General features: G+C 39.5%; 1 protein-coding gene across 2 annotated transcripts; it reads left to right on the forward strand.

Moving 5' to 3' along the window:
* The first annotated feature begins 599 nt into the window (after nucleotides 1–599).
* On the forward strand, nucleotides 600–20065 carry maea (macrophage erythroblast attacher, E3 ubiquitin ligase). Of its 2 annotated transcripts, XM_034141422.1 has the most exons (10): nucleotides 623–705; nucleotides 4108–4290; nucleotides 8317–8520; nucleotides 11830–11952; nucleotides 14835–14911; nucleotides 15044–15152; nucleotides 15489–15539; nucleotides 16970–17103; nucleotides 17738–17933; nucleotides 18462–20065. In XM_034141422.1, the coding sequence occupies exons 1-10, from the start codon at nucleotides 637–639 to the stop codon at nucleotides 18555–18557; spliced, it is 1242 nt and encodes a 413-aa protein (XP_033997313.1). In that variant the 5' UTR covers nucleotides 623–636; the 3' UTR covers nucleotides 18558–20065. The 2 variants fall into 2 exon arrangements, with proteins under 2 accessions (XP_033997323.1, XP_033997313.1); XM_034141432.1 differs by lacking the exon at nucleotides 15489–15539 and having other exon boundaries at nucleotides 600–705.
* Nucleotides 20066–20757: the final 692 nt, after the last annotated feature.

A 20757-nucleotide genomic window follows, 5' to 3' on the forward strand; every position in this document is an offset into this window, starting at 1 on the left:
AAAAAATTATACCTGTCATTGATTTTACATTTTTCAGGTATTTGTTAGGTTTCCTTAAAGTAGCCTAATGATTTATCTCAGGGCCTGCTTTTTTCCAACCTCTACAATATATATATACAGAAATGCAAACAGGAATGTAAACACACACATTCACAGGGTTGTAAACAGTCAAAGTCAAATATATAAAAGTAAATTCAAGTATAAATTATTGTTGTGGTGATATTTGTTTGTCTTCTACAGCATCACATTGACTGTATGTAAATAACATGCTGTGTCTCGCCTTGAATCAATTAATACTTTCAGTTTGAAGCCACTTCAGATAAGAAAGGCATCTGAATAATATTCAACAAAGCTCCTTACATTGTTGCCTGTCGTAGCCTTAATGAGTTCTATTATTCACCTCAAGTGTGTTGAGGGCCTCGGAGTTGTCCTCCCTTTATAATCTATTTGTTCTCTCTATCTACCAATAAAAGCAACAATGGCCAACAAATTAATCTTTACCCCAAAATCCTCCAACACCTTCGCACAAGTCAGTGCTGACACCGTGTCAGCAGATGGCGGTAGTGAGCACCGAGGCCATTCTGAGCTCACAGAAAAAAAAACACAAACAACCACAAGAAAAACCACAAAACCAAGATGGCGGTGCAAGAGACAGCATCTCAACTGTCCATGGCTCTCAAAGTCCAAGAATATCCCACCCTGAAGGTAAACAAAACCTGTCATATATGAACAGTCTTCCTAACCTGCTGTGTCCTAAACACACGATGTGTTTGACGCTGTTTGGAAAATGGGGATTAGTAGTTCATTTGTATAGCGACCAAGCGAATTTGACAGGGAGGCTAACGTTAGCTGCACTAGCTTAGCTAGCAGCGTCCTTTAACTACCTGTGTTTAAATAGCATCAGCAATGATCAAGCAGCTGGATGAATAACACATGCTGGTGGCTAGTTAGCAGGCTGTCTGCTGCCTTAATTAGTTCTTATTATTCACCTCAAGTGTGTTGAGGGCCTCGGAGTTGTTAGCCTGAGTGTGAGCCTGTTGTTTTTGACAAAATTGTCATTTGACGTGACTTATGACTTGTCAGTTGACGATACTTATATGTTATCTAACGACAGTTGATAGCCGTTTGTCAGTTGTGTGTGTGGGCAAATTTAAAGGCCGAGCTAACCTGGCTACTTAATTCAGTTTAAAGATTATATTTACATTATGATAACATGTTAAAACGTGTTTGCTCGTCCATTCAACAACCAGGCATGGCATTCAAAAGAAATGCCTTGAAAGTGTGTTTGGCCTGCTAGCTAGTTTGGTGTGGGGGAAGCCAACAGGAGCCACATTTCTTGTCGCTAAAGATTAAACACCCTACCAGATAACGTAACGTCAAGCATGTAGATGGCTGTAGGAAGGGTCGGTAGAAATCACCGTGGGGAGAGCCCGTAAAAGCTGCGATGTCAGGCAGGGAATCAGCCCTGAGAGTTAGCGCCGTGTCATCAGATTGCTGCTGCCTCTCTGCACTTCAAAATGGCCAGCGAGAGAAATCACAGCCCGCCGCACACACGCACCGTTCCTCCATTTCCACAACACGTTACTGCGACACCACTGCTAAAAGACGAGCTGAGAGAAGCTGCTCCTGTGTCCAGCCGCGTCGTCGTTTAAAAGCACGGTTGTGAGTAGCAATGTATTGGCAGCTTTTGTGTAGTAACATGTGGCATGATGGTGCCATGATGAATATAACGTGTTGTTTAAGTCGTGTCTGTTCAGGAGAGCATGGCTGTGGCGATATGTCTGCCTGTGCTTGGATGGTGCAGTATAGGGATGATGGGCTCCATTTTAAGACAGGACTGATGCTTTTAATTGCTATCTAATGGGAGTGTACATATGTGTTAAGCTATATTTAGCAGCTAATGTCACAATGTTGCCTGATAGACATTTAGGAATCAGCTAATCTGCATTACCAATAAAAGGTACCTTGTGTTGGGTATTATGTCCTTGTGGATGGTTTTGGATATTTTCAGTCAGATTGGTGTAAGGTAAAGCAAAAACAAAAGGAAATGGTAACCCTAACTAATATATTGAACAGCCATTGGACCAGTGCTTTGTTATCCTGAATGGTGTGACAAAACAGGCCCAATTTTGAGATGACGTTGTAATTCTGCATTGTTTAAAATAATGTGTCTGTATTCGAGGTGAGTCAAACATGTTTACACACGCTCACATTGCCTAAGCCATTAGGTTAAGCCATTTAAAGATAGTAGATATTGTCAATTATCATAATATATGTTGCCTGATAAACATTTGGGAAGCTTCTAATTTGAATCACCAATAACATGTAACCATCATTTGGATATGATGTCCTTGTGGACGGTTTTGGATATTATCAGTCAGATTGATGCAAGGTAAAGCAAAGGAAATGGGAACCCTAATAAATATATTTACTAATTTGTGTGCTTAATTGACCAGCCTTTGGACCAACGCTTTATTCTGAATGGTGTGACAATGCAGGCCCTTTATTACAGTGAGATGACGTTGTAATTCTGCATTGGTTGAAAATATTGTGTCTGTATTCATGGTTAGCCAAAATCTTTTAGACACGCTCAATTGCCTAAGCCATTTAATGATTGTAGATATTCTTAATTATCATAAAGCTTGGAGTGGGCTTGTACATGTCTCGCATCAAATTGTGACAGACAGCTAGTCACACGGTGTCATAATAGCTGTCTTTGTTAATGTGTTAATGACTGATTTACATGTCATCTGTCAAGTAAATCAAGGATGTCTAAGACTAAGAGTAATGCCATATATAATGCTATATATTATATTGTAATAACAATGTATTTGATGGACTGTTTATAGATACAGTATCCAGCTCTAAATGCCTGTATTGGCTTATCCAATGAATTTAAAACCTTGGATATCACATTCTCTGCATTGATTTGCTACATTTACTTTCCTCATACAGTCATACATGTTAAATACATAACTACTTAAGTACAGAGGGTTACAAAATCATAATTTTGTTGATCTATTGCCAATTGTGTTTCTTAAAATCAATTTTCGCCAGACAAAAGCATACCTGAGCAGAATACATTCACTGTTTCTTTCCAAAGGACACTAATGAATATGTACTAGTGCTTACACAGCTATTCCATTGTAACATCTTAATTATAGGGTTATATTCTGGGCATTAGTTTGACAAAATTAGAGCTAATAGGTTCCATAAAAATTCCAACATGGCAGCAAAATGTCTTTACTGTACCATGTTTTGTGGCACGCTTGCATACTTTTCCTCTTCAGTGTTAGTGACCTGTGAAATTAACTTTGCTCTAAAGAAAAAAACAACTTGTAATGGATCCAAGTGCTCCTCTTAGTTTTGTGTGCAGTATCTTAGAAAGGAAGCCACAATGGTCACATTTTTCTGGAGCACGGGTATCTTAGAAGCCTCACTTCACCAAACAATGTGATCGTACATGATGGTTTTTGGATTGTATTTAATACAGATATTTTGTTTTGCCCCTACACCGGGGTCCAGAGCGGGTTTGTCTGTTTGTTAGTAAATATCACAATAAAATGTTGTCAGATTTCTTTCCTCTTTTTAATTAAAATAAATATGCAAGTTTTGTTAAAATGAATAAGGCAGAGTTAATTTGGGGAAGGAAACTATTTTCTCCTCATAACAGTAAGACATTATAAAAACATCTTTATTATTTAGTAGAGAAACAGTACATCGATGTGGAATTAAATGTAGCAATGATTACATATTCAGCCGTATCAAGAAAGGCAGGCTCGTTGCAGTCAGTGCTTGTGACATTTATTGGTATTTATTTGGATATACTGTTCTTGTTTACCCATTCCTACTTTTTATGTGAACGTTTGTCTTGTGAGTGTTTTTTAGTCCCTACAACACAGGATATCTATGCATTTTCTTCTACTTTTAAGGAGAATCCCTAAAACTCAGTATCCGTAAGATTGCTTACAGCTCAGCTATCCAAACAGCTTATCCATGTGTTCACTTATGGGGCTTTGTAAAACTGTACTTGGTTCCATGCTTGCTCTTTGGTGAATTCCCAAAGTTAAAAAGCCTGTGTCGTCGTTGTTGTTGTTGTTGTTGCAGGTGCCGTACGAGACTCTGAACAAACGTTTCAGGGCGGCTCAGAAAAACATCGACCGGGAGACGAGTCACGTGACGATGGTGGTTGCCGAGCTGGAGAAGACGCTGAGCAGCTTCCCAGTAGTCGACTCCGTGGTGTCACTGCTGGATGGTGTGGTAGAGAAACTCAGCGCCCTGAAGAGGAAGGTGAGGGATTCATATGTACACACACACACTTTCACACAGCAATGTAATCTCTACAGACCTTAAAAGAGTGTTTTATGTATAGATTTGGCATATGGGACAGTAAAAAGCCAAGATATTTAGCTACACGCTCCAGAGCCCCTACTCTATGAACAAACACGCATGATCCCTGTTGCATTTATTTCCCTCTGGTCTGCTTATGGCCTTGCTATTGTCGGTATGTTTTGTACTGGTGTTGTATTATAAAACTTCTCTACACACAGTAGCATACACATTTGAATTTGTTTAGTCATCTGCAGTCTTTTCAGAGTATTCTTCTTACAGTAAACTAGAAAGCAACCCAAAAATGGAATCCCTTCTTCAATAATGGTTGGCAATAGTTTGAATGTTAGACGCTTTTGACGCATACAGGCAGTTACCCTGTGCTTGGATCACGGTTCTTTTTTGCCTCTGACTCTCAGTGTCTCTCTAGTTCAGGGGTGTCAAACTCAAGGCCCGGGGGCCAAATCCGGCCCGTGACTTCACTTCCTGTGGCCCCACAAGAGCTTGCAAATAATATAATATGTTTATTATACGGTTACATGCCGATTTACAGAAGCACGTTGCCCATGAACTACATGTCCCACAATGCATCTCAAATTTGACTTTAACTCTTTTTTCAAAATGTCACCTTTTTTTTGACTTTTTTTTTCAGAATTAGCCTTTTATTTTTAAATCATTTTGTGACATGCGCACTGAAGAGACTTAACGTTTTTTGCCCTAGACTTCTGATTTCAGACGTAGTTAATTATGAAGTTATTACCCTATCCTAATAATCCAATGCAGAGGCAATAATGTAATATAATACATTATTTTATATATATTAAATATTTATAAATGTATTTTTATATAGTCTTAAAGTTACAACCGGCCCTTTGAGTGCAACCATAATGCTGATGTGGCCGGCGATGAAGTTGAGTTTGACACCCCTGCTCTAGTTGGTCTAATTTTTACAATAATGGTGTTTCCTGCTATCATTTTAGTTTCAGAGGGTTGTTCTTTACAAAAAGAATTGCACAGATGACCAGATGCTATAGAATGCTGGCTTAACATAGTGAATGCAGCCATGTTTATGAACAGTTTATAACAATCAAGTCTTTGTTTTTACTCACTTTAAAGTGGTGACCTGGACTGGGAGGTAATTTTCGGGCCTTGGGTGGATGGAGATTAGGGCTGCACGATTTGGGGAAATAATCTAATTGCGATTTTTCTGACAGATATTGCGATTGCGATTCGATTTGCGATATTTGTTTTTAAGCGACCCAACGGAAGTTTATTGTAAAATGCGGCCATATCTCCGGCTAGGAAGGTCGTATCAACGTGCTCCCGTCTCTAGCACCCCCGCAGCCCGAGTGAAAGAACTAAACTTACATGAAACTTCCGTTGGGTTGCTTTAAAGTCAAGCTGCAGTTTAAGATTCACCCTGTAATAGATGTAAAACATGTGATGGAGCATTACTAACCTGACTCAGATGGTTTGTTTCACCAAACCATCTAGGAAAGCTCCATTGGAAGCCATTTGGAAAAGTATTTCAAAAATACTTGGCAGGTGATTGGATCAATCTGTCTATCACCTACTATCATGGGCCACTTCTGATTGGTTAACAATGGCTGGTACATGTGGAGCACAGCACTTCTGATTGGTGTGGATGACTGACACACAAGAAAAGGAAAAAAAGAAATCGCAGGCTTTGCGATTTGATAATTGCATAATTTAAAATCGCAATTTCGATTTAAAATCGATTAATCGTTCAGCCCTAATGGAGATATAACAGGAAAACTCACACCACAGTCGCCTTCAGCTAGAGCCAGCTGTTAAAAGCCACATTGCTCGACCCCGTTGACAAAAGCACCTTATTGTTGCCAGGGTTTCTTTATGTGTATTGTGTTGGTCAGCGGTGGAATGCTGCCTGGGTGGTTCATCTATCAAGCCTTTCTAAAACGACAGAAAACAAGTGATAAAAAAAAAACACACTTCTGCAGTTCTTTTTAACTTTGTGCCTCTATGATGTCCAGTAACTACTTTGTGGCCAATAAACCCTGAAATCATTGAGTTGAAAGCTGAGTAATACTCGACACTGTGCTGGTGTGCTTGGACCAGGGGAGTGATTTTTCTCCCAAATATGTGGGATCAAACTAAGTTCAAAGCCTAAAAAGAACACTTAACAAGAGAAGATAAAGCAATACATGTTATCTAAATGGAAGTGTGCCCATAGAACAGAGTTTTCTTTTTGCCGGTCAAAATGTCCGTTAAAGTTTAAATCTTCCGGACAAAATGAGAAAAGTGCCGGTCAAAGGTCTTCTTTGTTATGTATTGAGCTTTAAAACTAATTGATATGATTCGATATTAAACAAACTAATTATAGTAGATGAACTACATTATTCAAAAGTGTACAGTAATTTACAATAACACGGGAATAATAAACGGAGCGCTCTCTCCCTCTCCTGACAGCCCACCAGTATCATGCAGCTCGCGGATCAGTAATGAGTGACCCGACAGTAAAACTAAACATATCTGTAACTAGTTTAGGTAGTTTGAGAGGTAATTAAAATAGCTACGTGTGATATTCTAACCTGAAGTGTGTGTTTTGTTTAGCTCGCCGCTGCAGGTGATCATGCAGAGCTGCGTGTCGACTCGTCAGCAGCAGCTGATCTCTCTCTCCCGTCAGATTAGACTTTACTCGCGTTTATGTCCATATCGATCAGATCTAGCTAATGATATGACTACTTGCTTATTAAAAGACACCTAAACAATAAGCGTCGCTATGCCACCGGGCGAGGCCGCAAAGTATAGCGCAGCATTATGCACTTGTTTACATGCCCACCGGAGGCATTACCAACAGATCAATGCACAATCAACCCATACAGGACACTCTTTCTCCACATTAATTGTTAGACATTAGAATTGACTATTTTTGTCTGTCACATATTATTTTTGTCTGTCACATACTATTCTTGTCTGTCACATAAGTGTCCCAACTGATGCGGTATTGTGCTAAGGGGAAATTATTTTGAGCGGAGAGATTTAGATTTGCCGGTCTTCAGCATATTTTACCGGCTAACGGAAACTCTGCCATAGAATAGTGCTCATGGGGATGCAATCATGTACTGAACAATATAATCACGGATTACTTGACACTGTGTCCTAATACAAACCTACCATGCAGCGATGTGAATACACAGTGTTCCTTTCCAGTTATGTGTATGACACCCAACTTCCCCTCATCACACAAGAGTTTACCTCTAGAACAGGTAGAAGCTGTTCATTCTCCTTTATCCTCAACAATTCCTCCAGAAAGAAATCTAAATGAGAAACTTATGCTACTTACTTTAGGAAATCCAAGAATCTAAAGCATCTTTACACAATAAAAGTATTAAAAGTTGATAAATCAATTTAGCGAAAATTAAGGCTATTAAAAAGTATTAAACGGCATTTTCCAAGGTATTACATTTTGTAGCTTGTTTTCAATAAGTATATAAATTGTCCAAAGAGGTTGTATTCTACAGTTTGCCTGAATGTAATCATTGCGTAGGTGTGTAGTGTGATTCTGTGTAGTTTATTTATGGCATCCCTTTGGATTTGACGTCATCTGAACAGGACATCGCGCGCTCACTGCTTGATAGCGCGCGCAGGTCCGTTTACGCCGGTTGTTAAACAACATCGTTATGGGGAAATGCAAGTTTGCGTCCAAATGGTTGGAAGATAAGGAGGAAGGACAATCAATACTGAATATAGTAAATGTGAGGTAAAGTGTGTCGCCAATGTAACCGGTTAAAACTCGAAGTGGCGATGAGGTCTTAAAATGTATGGAAAGGGTCTTAAAAAAGGTCTTAAAAGGTCTTACATTTGACTTCAGGATTCCTGCATATACCCTGGATAAAGGGAAGGAAAAGATACTGAGTCATTTGAACTCATGTTTTAGTTTTTGTCCTGATGCATATTCAGCTTTTCGTAAATATCCTGCTTCTTTTGTGCATGCGTGTCCTGTAGGCTGCAGAGTCCATCCAGGCAGAAGATGAGAGTGCCAAGCTGTGTAAGCGTCGCATCGAGCACCTGAAGGAGCACAGCAGCGATCAGCCGGCCTCCGTCAACCTGTGGAAGAAGAAACGCATGGACCGGATGATGGTGGAGCATCTGCTGCGCTGCGGCTACTACAACACAGCTGTTAAACTGGCCAGACAGAGCGGCATAGAGGTACCTGTGTGTGTGTGTGTGTGTGTGAATCATCTGTTTAGTCTCGAGGTCATTCAATGACTCGGGAGTTCTTTGAGTTCATATAGTGTTTTGCTTTTGAGAATATTGAAACATTAAAACACAAACTGACCCTTTTAACCCTTATGTTGTGTTCGGGTCTCCTGTGACCCGTTTCAAGTTAAAATGATATAATAACTACACTCTAGGTTTTTTTTATCGGAACAAGGCTTCATGATATCCTCCACAACAGCTATCCGTCCGGCAGTGGCTCAGTCAGTAGGAGCTTGGACTGTGAGCCGTGGGGTCGCCGGTTCAAGTCCCCGACCAGACCTAAATATGGACTGGTACTTGGAGAGGTCCCAGTTCACCTCCTGCCCTGCCGTGGTGCCCTTGAGCAAGGCACCGGACCACTCCCATTGCTCCCCGGGCGCTGTACAATAGCTGCCCACTGCTCCTAGTACTAGACTCCTGTTACTAGGATGGGTTAAAAGCAGAGAACATATTTCACTGTGTGTGCTGTGGGCTCTGCATGTGTGACCATTAAAGAGGGTTTCATCCCTCCCTATTCTATTCTATATATAAACACTACAAAACTGATTTTCACCATTTAAGCCAAGTCTGAAGGTCTCTAAAAAAAAAAAAAGTGTATAATTTGGTGTTGGGGTCTGGGGAGCCCCAGCAGCATAGAGAGGCGAAGTCCCTCCCTTTCCGGGGGACCTCCATGGGACCTTATTTCAGAAAAAGTATGTATTGAAGTCAATGGGGAGAGAAAGATTATCTTTCGATCCCATTTGAATTGTGCCACGAATTACACATATGATGTTTGTCAATTTAAAAGATAATTTTAAAAAAGTAAAAAAAATAGAAATGTGTCGTAAAACTGTGAAGTAACACTTTTTTTTGTGTGAAACCGCTCAATGAACTACATCTCCTGTCTCGCACCACACACCAAGACGGCCGTCACGTTGGCACTTTTCACTTCTTTCTTTCAGAATAAGGCGAAAAGTATTAAACAAGGTGAAAATCACTACAAGTCTGGGCATGTTGAGAGCTGTACAGACACAAAAGGGGAGTTATGGCGCGTTTCCACTGCAGCGCGGAGCCCCGTTTAAGAGAGCTGTGACGTCAGCGGCCCGTTTTTGGTTGCGTTTCCACTTGGCCTAGTACCGGCTAGCGGGTCCTAATTCACAGTTTTTCTGGCCCCATAAAATCGTGGTTCTAGGGCCAGGAACAACCAGGCTGAGTCGGGCTGAGTATGCTAAACTAGAGAGAGAATCGCTGGCAAGGGGGCTACAACTACAACAAAATGAACATATTTGACCGTGATTTAATTGTAATACACGTTTCAAAATGATGCCGAAGTAACAACATACTGATACCGGTTAGTAAAAACCATGAATTAATGCTTTGACAAGTCTGCAGACAGACGGCAGGGGAAAAACCTTTTCAAATGCGTGTTTTCTAATGGAGATCGGCTAAGCTAACGCAGTGTATGCTCCAACCGTCCACACTCACAACGGCCTATACAGACATAAATAAACCAGCGACTGTACTCGCCATGACACAGGCAGTCTGTGGTTTGTACTTGTTTAACTTTTGTCTAGTTTCTGAACATATATGAGGAGCTGTGAGCTCTGAGTGCTAACCGCTAACGGCTGTGTTGTTTTTCTGGGGTTCTCATTGAAGATGACGTCACGACTCCGCCGAGGCCGAGCGAGGCCGTGTAGTGGAAACGCGCCATTAGTCGGTTCCGTAAGAGCCAGCATGCGGGACCAGGATTCTGGGATTTGTAGTCTTTCTAGTTGCGTATTTTTCATAGTCTTATATTTCAACAGTTTTACGACAAACTGTGACTTTTTTGACATGGAAATTATTTTTTAAGATTGACAAACATCATATGTGTAATTCGTGGCACAATTCAAACGAGATCGAAAGATAGTTTTCTCTCCCTATTGACTTCAATACATATTTTTTCCTAAATAAGGTCCCATGGGTCGGAAGTAGAAGGGCGGGACTTCGCCTCTCTATTGTTTTGGGTCACTGGGTCAAATTTGGCCCAATCAAGATTCATCTTTGACTTTAGACACCCCACCCCCACCCCCTTTATCCACTGTAACAATAATTTTAAACTTTTTGGGGGGAAATTGTATTCTAATAGTCTATTATTGTCAGATAACGTAATGATCCACTGTCTTCACTATAGGAAATATAATGAGTGAATTGAATTGCATGTTTTACTTAAATATGTGGTGCAATGTTTGTTGGGGCCATAAAATAATATTACAACAGGATTGTACGGTTATGAATGCATTATCAGTTAGTTACGATGTAGTTAAAACAATATTGGATGATAGTCATTATAGTGTTTTAGACTGAGATAAATCATGGGTCAAAATTGACCCGCGAACACCATGAACGGTAACAGCTTTCAAACACAACACAAGGGTTAAACTGTCCATTTATCCTAATACTAGGGCTGTGCAATTAATCGTATTTTAATCTCGATTACAATTTTGGCTTGCAATGATTACGAAAACAACGTAATCGAAATAAAACGATTATTTTTATAAGATTTATTTATATATATATTTTTTTTTTATTGGTTTTTCAGTTGAATTATACTTAAAGTTCAGGGTAATCAACTGTTAAAAACATACTGTTCCAATTTTTCTTTTCAATAAATGGATGTTTTCAAAGTAAATGGATAATCGTTTTTAATAATCGTGATATCAGTTATTGACAAATAATCGTGATTATGATTTTTGCCATAATCACACAGCCCTACCTAATACACGTATGTTTGTGGTGTGACTTGTCTCGTCCTATTTGTTGAATGTTTAATTAGTCAATTCTAGGAATGCCTGGATCGATCCACTTCCGATCGTTATCAGCCGATATTCATTCAAATTAGACACTTAAAAGATCGCCATGAATGCTGTCTATAATTGCTGATAAAACATTGTACAAAAATATTTCAGTGTCGAAATTGGAAAGATGAGAGATTTCTTAGGTTAGCTGATTGCATGCGGAGGGAAGTACAGTCCTACTTAAATAACAGCTAATGTTTAAGGACGTTGCATTGAATTGCATCACGATGTGTAGAAAGCTTGATTAACTAGACAAGAGTATTGGACAAAGGTACATTATATTATTATCATGATATGTTCAAATGTCATCTTGTAAATTAAAGTTCTTGGCAATAAAATTCAATTAAAAAGGGAACCATTTCCTGGCTGCCGTCTAAACTAATGCCAAGATTTGATGAATCTGTTTTTTTGTCTATCATTGACACATCCACTGTATTTTCAGGATCTGGTCAACATTGAGATGTTCCTCACGGCGAAGGAGGTGGAGGAGTCTCTGGAGAGGCAGGAGACGGCCACCTGCCTAGCCTGGTGCCATGACAACAAGTCCCGGCTCCGCAAGATGAAGGTAGCTCATTTCACTTTTTACCTCACCAGTTCAAGTTTGGCCTAACAAATCCTTAAATGCCATGCGCATGAAAAACAAAAACATGACTGCATAGGTTAGGTCGATCATTTCATCATCAAGCAGAATGATATGGTCAAGTTGGTTTTATAGGTTGTACATTTCTGCCCTTTCTAAACAAAAATCCTCAATGTAACACTGTTTGTGCTCAGAAACAGACCTGATTCAATTACTCCTCCTGGGCAGTGGCAGCAAGATACCGTGTTAATCCTCAGATTATCCTCAGTGTGCGAAAAAGCACACGTCCCACCGTCCGGGACGTGTTATTTACAATATCGGACAAGTAGATCTTTCAATTGACTTGTCCGGTGGACAAGTGACGTTTTCCGCCCTCATTTATTGACAAATTATAGATAAATTCAGTTTACAAAAGGCAGAACTCATTCGCAATTTGTCCTTGTTCGTTTAGAAATGTTAGTTTCGGCTCTGCTTGTCGATTCCTAAGGAAATGCATCTCGCCGCTTTCTGTACTGTAGACGGGGGTGGGGCGGGGCGGGACGTGTAGCACAGTGGCAGGGTTGGGAAGCAAAACTCGGTTCCGAGTAGGAACAAATAACAATTGTCCAGTACCGGGATTAATAAGAGTTGTGAGGACAGGAGGCGAGGCCGAGCCCCGCGGACCGCAGCTCTCTCTCTCTATGCTCCGGATCATCTGATCGCTGCATGGTGCAGCTCCGCGTCTCTCTCTATCTCTCTCTCCCTCTCTCTCTCTTTCTACACACAGCGGATCCGCTGCCTGTTTAACAGCCTCATCTTTGTCAACCTTTCTTATGTTCTTTCTCTAACACGTAATGAAGGTTATTAAGTGTTTTAGCTCCTGTGTTGTTAATATTGACCGCCATTTCCTTTTATGAAGTAAAGCAGCCTCCCTGTCTGTGTCCTCGCGCTGTCCTCACATCCCCGGACCCCCAGACTCGGAGGAGCACAGGGATGTCAGTATTGTTTATGAAGCAGGGTATAGAAAGTACATTATTGAAATGAAAATACTATTTATTTACTTTTACAAACAGTGAGCAGCTGGGCAGCTGCAGCATGTGTATTACAGGACATGTGTAAGCGTGCAAGCGTCTTTGAGCTGTAGAAAAGCGCTAGGCCTATAGGCTATAAATATAATGTATTATTATTATTAGGCCTATGTGTTGGACATGTGTGGTTGGACTCTGTCTCACAGGCAGGTTGCAGTGTAACATCAGAGGAGACTGGGGGAGACTGGGCCAATTGTACATTCTCAAACTGCACCACTTAGAACTAACTAAACAATGCAGAGATTATTTTTATATAATTTTATTCAATAACTGTAACGAAATTCAACAGTATGAAGTGATTTGTAAATAGGAATACAGATTTGACTTAATGTTTTCATAAATATGTTTTTCTCCCAGTTTGTCATGGGACTTATTTTTACCCTCTCAAAGAACCGGAATCGAGAACCGAAAATAACCGGAATCGAAAAGCAGAACCGGAATCGTTAAAATCCAAAGATACCCAACCCTATGTGTGATGCAGTAAAATCTTACCGCTCACTTACGTTAGCTGTGTCGTAAAAACCGTGGGAAAATTTAAAATACGATGGCGAAGAAGAAGATTCCAGTGGCCCTAATTTTTGTCCATTCTGGACAAGTGAAAAATGTATTCGGACAAGTAAATTGCCAAACTCACTTGTCCATGGACAAGTACTCTCTAAAAACTTTTACTCACACTGATCCTATTGAACCATGACATGGTAAGCCTCCCAGGTAGCTGTTGGAGAGTCAACCCTGAACTGCATAGAGGGCAGAACATATATGTGACCCGCTCTATCGAAATCAGTCGCATTGACCCGATGACACATTTTGAGTTGTATACTGTGTTGGAAAGAGGAGATTCCTAGCTTTCTAATGATATCAGGATTGTTTTTGTACTGCAAATATTAAGCAAAATATGTCACATTATATAATGACTGTTGCCGAGTCATCATTTTGAGAAAAAGGCCTTTAAAGTTTCCTCTTCTCTGGATTATTAGCAGAGCAAATTATCAAAATATTTTCGTTTGGATTACTGGTCTGGGGGAAGCTCGCGAGTGTATGTGTGTTTGTGTGTATTGTGTTCGTTTCCCGGGGAAAACACTCACGAGAAACACCGTCTGTTGTTATGCCTGCTGTGACGTCAAGTTACTCCGTTCTCCGCTTGCAATTATGCCGTTACAAGCTTCAAAGTTGTATTTATCATCTGAATTTGCCGAAACAAGTTTAATATTCTGAAAGCCAAGACTTTGTTTATTTGATCAGATGAAAACAAACTGTAACGGACCCTGCCGTGTTATCTATGATTACTATACGCCTTACATTCATAATTTCAGCGGGAGGGCTGCGGAAGAGCAGGTTGCGAGTGAGAGGTGCCATCTTCCCTTTACAAACTTCAAACATATATTTATCGTGTGATTTTGGAAATAAAAGTTTCATATTCTGAAAGCTTCCGACTGATTTCGATAGAGCAGGTCACATATGTGGTAAGTCCAAGTTTGGGATGCTGACGCTAGGGAATTTTACATGAGAGCATTTATGAAATTTGGTCTGGTATTTCCAATCCACTGCCAAGACAGGAAGGTTTAGTTCAAGCAGAAACATCTTTAGAGTCAGGTTTTTTTTTTTAAACTTCTGTAAACCCATGTGTATGATTACATTTTGAAAGGCATCTTGAGAATTTGATTGTGGGTATGTTCGTTTTTGCCACCTGCCTGCTATCAAAGTTTATATACGGCATCATTGTTTTTTTAAATTAATAATGATGATTTTGCAGCTCTGTGTTTTAAACTCACTGGCATGTTTGGTCTGTTTCTTTGGCAGAGCTGTCTGGAGTTCAGTCTGAGAATCCAGGAGTTCATTGAGCTCATCAGACAAAACAAACGCATGGATGCAGTCAGGTAACACACTCGTGCATGCATGTGGGCATTACACACACACACAGTTTCAACTTTTAAACGTACATTGTTTTAAAGCCACTTAAACAAACATACCCCCCTCTGATCTTCTTCGTGTGTCTCTGTGTCTCTCAGACATGCAAGGAAGCATTTCAGCCAGGCAGAGGGGGGGCAGCTGGATGAGGTCCGGCAGGTGATGGGCATGCTGGCATTCCCATCAGATACACATATCTCCCCATACAAGGTAAAGCCTTTATTCATTTGAATATGTACATGTTTGACACTTTATTTGGTGATACCCATTACACACACACATCTATGTATGTTCAACATTATGGTTTACTCATCTGAGATTCACACTCTAAAGATACAACGCATAGGTAACCATACCATGTATAGAAAGGGTCTATGTCTAAATTGTTAAAGAGGGATAACGGGTTCTATTATCAGTCCTTTCTATTTCTTAGTGTATTTTATTATCACACTGCCGCCTGTATTCTTGACGAGCACAAAGAGCCTACTAAACTAAGGTTTTCTCTATGTGCTTTCTCTAACATTTGGAAACTTCTCGTTAACTTAGCTGCTGACTCAGGAGGACAGAAGACGACGTGAATGTGTGAAACCGACTGATGTCTGTGTTTTTCATTCTTTCAAATCAGGAATATGTTTATTTAAACATTAGATTTTTTTCTTAGATATTAATGAGTTTATATAATGACCGGTGCTGCTCTAGAATCAACATATAGTTCTATTTTAAATCAATTTTAATGATGCTTTGAATGTATATTTTTATAATATATTTGTTTTAATGTATTGTATTCGTAAGAAGAACACATAAGCACAAACTATCATAAGGAGTATCAATAAAAGTAGTAGTTAACCAATCCTATGACCAGAGATGTGGTATAGCTCAGAGCGGCCACTAGATGGCATCGGTTCCCTTTTCAAAAGATAAACAACTCCTTCTCTGTCCTCTGCCAACATGTTCATGGGGTTGCACATTTCCAGCTATGGCTTCATTATTTATGTTCTCAATGTTAAACTTATGGTTAGTTATCAATTAACATTCGGAAACAAATGTTATGACTTACATTACCTTAAGTGTAAGAAATAAACACATATAAGATATTTGAATAATCAAGCTCTGAAGGACAATGTTGCTGCCCCAACAGTTTTAAGGGATTTAACTGTAATATCATTTTGAAAATGCATTTATATTACAATTAGAATTAATTTGAGTGAAAACAGTTGCTTCGTGGTAAGCTCAGTACAAAACATTCTCGTCTGCATAGCCTTCACCATGATGTTGTATTACATGAAATACCCGGTTTCCAGATTAGTCTAAAATAGTGTGTGTGTGTGTGTGTGTGTGTGTGTGTGTGTGTGTGTGTGTGTGTGTGTGTGTGTGTGTGTGTGTGTGTGTGTGTGTGTGTGTGTGTGTGTGTGTGTGTGTGTGTGTGTGTGTGTGTGTGTGTGTGTGTGTGTGTGTGTGTGTGTGTGTGTGTGTGTGTGTGTGTGTGTGTGTGTGTGTGTGTGTGTGTGTGTCCTGGCTTCACTTCACTAAGCCCTTTACTTTGCTGCTTTCTCTGCTGTGTGTTGCTGTTTCCATCGCCTCAGTGAATGCAATTTAGTGTGTTTAACATGTTTGTAGAATAAACATAATTTGTGTCAGAGACAAAATGTCCTCTTGGAGTTGTGTGAGCACAGTCTGCACCTCGCTGTACGTGCATTCTCAGAATAACAAAGCACTGGGTCTGAAGTCAGCTTCATACAAAACATCTAGACCAAGTGAAAAAGAAACAAATAACATTTTCAAAAAACTCTGTAAAGAACCAAGAAAAATAAAATAGAAAAAATATATGTGAAAGTTTAAAAGTTACAGTTGAGTATAAGATTGTAATAATTATTGTATTTATTAACAGGAAGTAAGAAACAAAAAGTCTACGGCATTGACTTAAAAGAACTTCGACTGACTTGCAGTTTTCCAGGAGTTTGTTTCAGTTATATAACGCATACATTTGTAAACACTCTCTGGTGTCTGTCTTGTTTTTTCCCCATCAGGATCTTTTGGATCCTGCCCGCTGGAAAATGCTGATCCAGCAGTTCAGATATGACAACTACAGACTGCACCAGCTGGGAAACAACTCTGTGTTCACTATCACTCTACAGGCCGGTCTGTCCGCCATCAAGACACCGTATCCTGCCATATTTTACTCCAAATAATACGTTAATTAGGCCCTTTTTGATTTCATTTTTTTTTTTAAATCCTCTGGAGCAGAGAGAGGAGCTGTGGATTATTGTTATTGATTAGTGCATCAGTGTTTCTTAGGGTCAAAAACACTAAACTCACAACTTAAAATGAAAGAGTTTAGTTTATTTAATAAAAGAGCACATGTTCAATGTGAAAAGTGACAGTAGATATAGATTAGTTGCAATTTGGTGCTATATATATATATATTTTTAAATTTTAAAAAAAATTATAATTTTTTTTTTTTTTTGAAACACCTTGAATTTCAGGGGGGGGCGCGGGGCTCCGTTGGCGGGGCTCCGTTGGCGGGGCTCCGTTGGCGGGGCGCAGCGCCCCTCCAAGACAATGGTAGGGGAAACACTGCAACCACTAAGGTTATAATGTAAGTTTAAATGTTATCAAATTAGGTCTTGAATACACATGACCTTTTCTCTTTGACTCCACTGTTTAATCAAAATGGAAGTGCTAGACGCTTTCTAAATTGTTTTTGATTATTCTTTCCTCTACTGTGACACCCATGGTAACATTGTGTATTCAGAAATGATTTCACTTATTTTCCTTAACCTTATTGCGCGTTCCAGTCAGTGCTACAAGGAGGACGGTACCTCTAAGAACCCAGACTGCCCGGTGTGCAGTAAATCCCTCAACAAGTTGGCCCAGCCGCTTCCCATGGCCCACTGCGCCAACTCCAGACTAGTGTGTAAGATCTCTGGGGAGGTCATGAACGAAAACAACCCCCCGATGATGCTGCCTAATGGATATGTCTATGGTTACAATGTGAGTACATTGCATTTGTAGATCTTAAAGTACAGGGATCATGAGATAAAGCTAGTTCGGCCTATAGTAACGCACATCAATTCACCCCAGAATAAAAATGCCTTGTTTGCCTCTCACCTGAGTAGCTATTAATCAATTTAAATAGTTTTGGGGTATAAAGTAAGTGTTGGAGATATCTGATGTAGAGATGTCGGATGTGTTGCTCAAAGTTTGAAAAAAACATTTGAAAAACTGAACAGCTTTTGTCCTGGTTAGAAACAACAAATTGTTCAGACATTTTTTTGAATATCTTGAGTTCATTATATGTGGAAAGTGACAGTTTTTCAACACCACAAGCCAAGTGCCATAAAGTTCCATTATATGAATGAGAAGAAAGGCTCCAACACATTAATGGCACTACAGGTATGAGGAAAACATATATTTGTATATTCTGGGTGATCCCTTTAAATGTAATAATGGGAGCAAGAAAAGTAATGGATGTTTTTGTTCTTTCTCATTTGTTTTCTGTCTGCTTCGTATCTCTTTCAGTCCCTTTTGTCCATCCGCCAAGATGACAAAGTGGTGTGTCCCAGAACCAAAGAAGTCTTCAACTTCTCTCAGGCTGAGAAGGTTTACATCATGTGATCACCCAGATAACCCGTCTGAGGATTAACATGATCGCATACATCGTTCATCACCTGGCTTACTCAGAAAGCCACCTGTGGAGCTGTGATCCAGAAACCCCCCACCCTCCCAGACACACCCGGCATTTCTCACTACCCCCCCCCCCCCCCCCTCAAACATGATCATCTCAAGTTCTTCAGTTTCTTACTTCCTTTTATTTTATCACACAGAAACTGGGATCCTCTCCTTTCAGACTCTGAGAAAGAGGTTGAATGATCTGATTCATTGAAGCACAGAACAAGGACTGAGGGGATGAAAAACTGCTAGTTAGACGTTTGATTTTATTACAACAAATAAAAAACCTTGTTGAGGTTATTTTGACTTCCCACTAGTGGTGTTCTTTTGTTACTAAAATAACATGTGGCAGGTCTGTGGTAAACGGCTATCCATATAAACACATGACTTTTGGGCAAAACAAACATGTCTGCCTCCTGTTCGTGTGGTAGCATCTCGTTCTGTAATGCATGCTGTTGACATCCTTTGTCTTCTAGCCATGTTTTTGGGTGGATTGTTGGGGGGATATATGTTAAATGCCTCTACTAAACTGCCTACTTTCTTTGCATTTCATCCCCCTTGGTTGTGTGAACCGGAGCCTGATTTGGGCCGCTGTAGGCTCCTTTTCAAATGTAAATATTAGATAGGAATTGATCATCCTCATGTGTAAATTCAGAGGTTTTGGGGACAAGTTACAACAAAGATTAACTTTCTACAAAGATTGCTGTGTGAAATGAACAAGTCTTTTTTTGGTGGCGTTTACCTCAAATTGGATGTTCAGTAAGACTTCTCACTTCTGAGGAAGCTTTCATTATTCAACAAACTTGTAAACATTGATTACGGTGTATTTACTACCATAATGAAGTTTACACAACATTCAAACAAGACAACCATCTTTGATGTTTTTTAAAATGAACAAATCGTCTTCCTTTTTTGTGTTTGGTTTGCCATTTTTAGTTAATTTCAACAAATGTCTCTTATTACTTCAGCTAACAGAAAAGTGTGTTTCTGTGAACTTAACATATTTATTTTTGTTTAAAGATAAAACCCTAGATGTGTTTAGATGATTCAACATTGCCCAAATAGTTTTAATTTCATAACTATTTTTCCAACAATTAACAAAATTGACTCTGACTTTTAAAACCTAATGTAGATGACGGATGGATATGTGATCGGACCTAGATGCACACAAATTCGGACTCAAGTGACAACTAATGCACAAATTGTGAAGAATTTACCCGTAAATACCCACACTAAGAAATCCAAAAATGCAGTTTTATGTTGATCAGTCTTTTGGTCAATCATTTCTTCCATTTTTTTTTCTTTCAACAAACCAAAAGTTGCCTCATTTGTGTCCATAAATGATTTGGAAGTGTATCTGTAAACGACACAGACTGTCCTGTGTGTTTGTGTTGGTAGAATAGAAGGGATTGTTTCATGAGCAACATGCCTCATAAAGATTTCAGTGAACTTTGTTTTCATTCTTTCATTCTTTTTCTCCTTTGCACGGTCGGCTCTTAGAGCAGCATTACCATGAACCCTGTTGGGTGTGATGAGATTAACGATTCAATGCATATTTTGTTGACATGGAAATTAAACCAAGTGTTGTGTCTTTCACCTGAAACTTAATCTCCATGATCTGAAGAGGTCAGCGGCCTGTTTTGGTCTAGCAGTGAAAAGCACTCTTACAGATGGTAATTAACTGTAGGGTCGAATCCTTTCTCTGTAACATGGATTTCAAGTTAAAACATAAGCAAGACAAAATAACTAGGCACTTAAAATGAGACTTGGCAGTACAATTGTTCCTTTATAAGAGACTAAGAATTGTCTTCCAACATGGGGTTTTTGTCTACCCCGTTCCAATTAAAACTAGGTTGTGTTGGGGAGGCGGCAAGCGATTATCAATTAATTTCCCCATTATTGAACAATTTGTGAATTAAACAATTGATTATAAAGTTTAGAAAATTGTGAAAAAAGCTTGCTCATTGTTTCATCTTAAACGTTTATTTTCTTCAAACCATAAAATATTTTAATTAAGTGGCAGAAAACTAATCTGAGCAGCTCAAATCAGTTAAGCCGGTGGCTGAAACATACTTTTTTTTGCTATATTATATTCATTTTCTACTGAACTAGTTCTATTTTTTATGATTTTGAATAGACCTGACAG

The sequence above is a fragment of the Trematomus bernacchii genome, unplaced genomic scaffold (genome assembly GCF_902827165.1).
Source record: "Trematomus bernacchii unplaced genomic scaffold, fTreBer1.1, whole genome shotgun sequence".
Taxonomy (NCBI): Eukaryota; Metazoa; Chordata; class Actinopteri; order Perciformes; family Nototheniidae; genus Trematomus; species Trematomus bernacchii.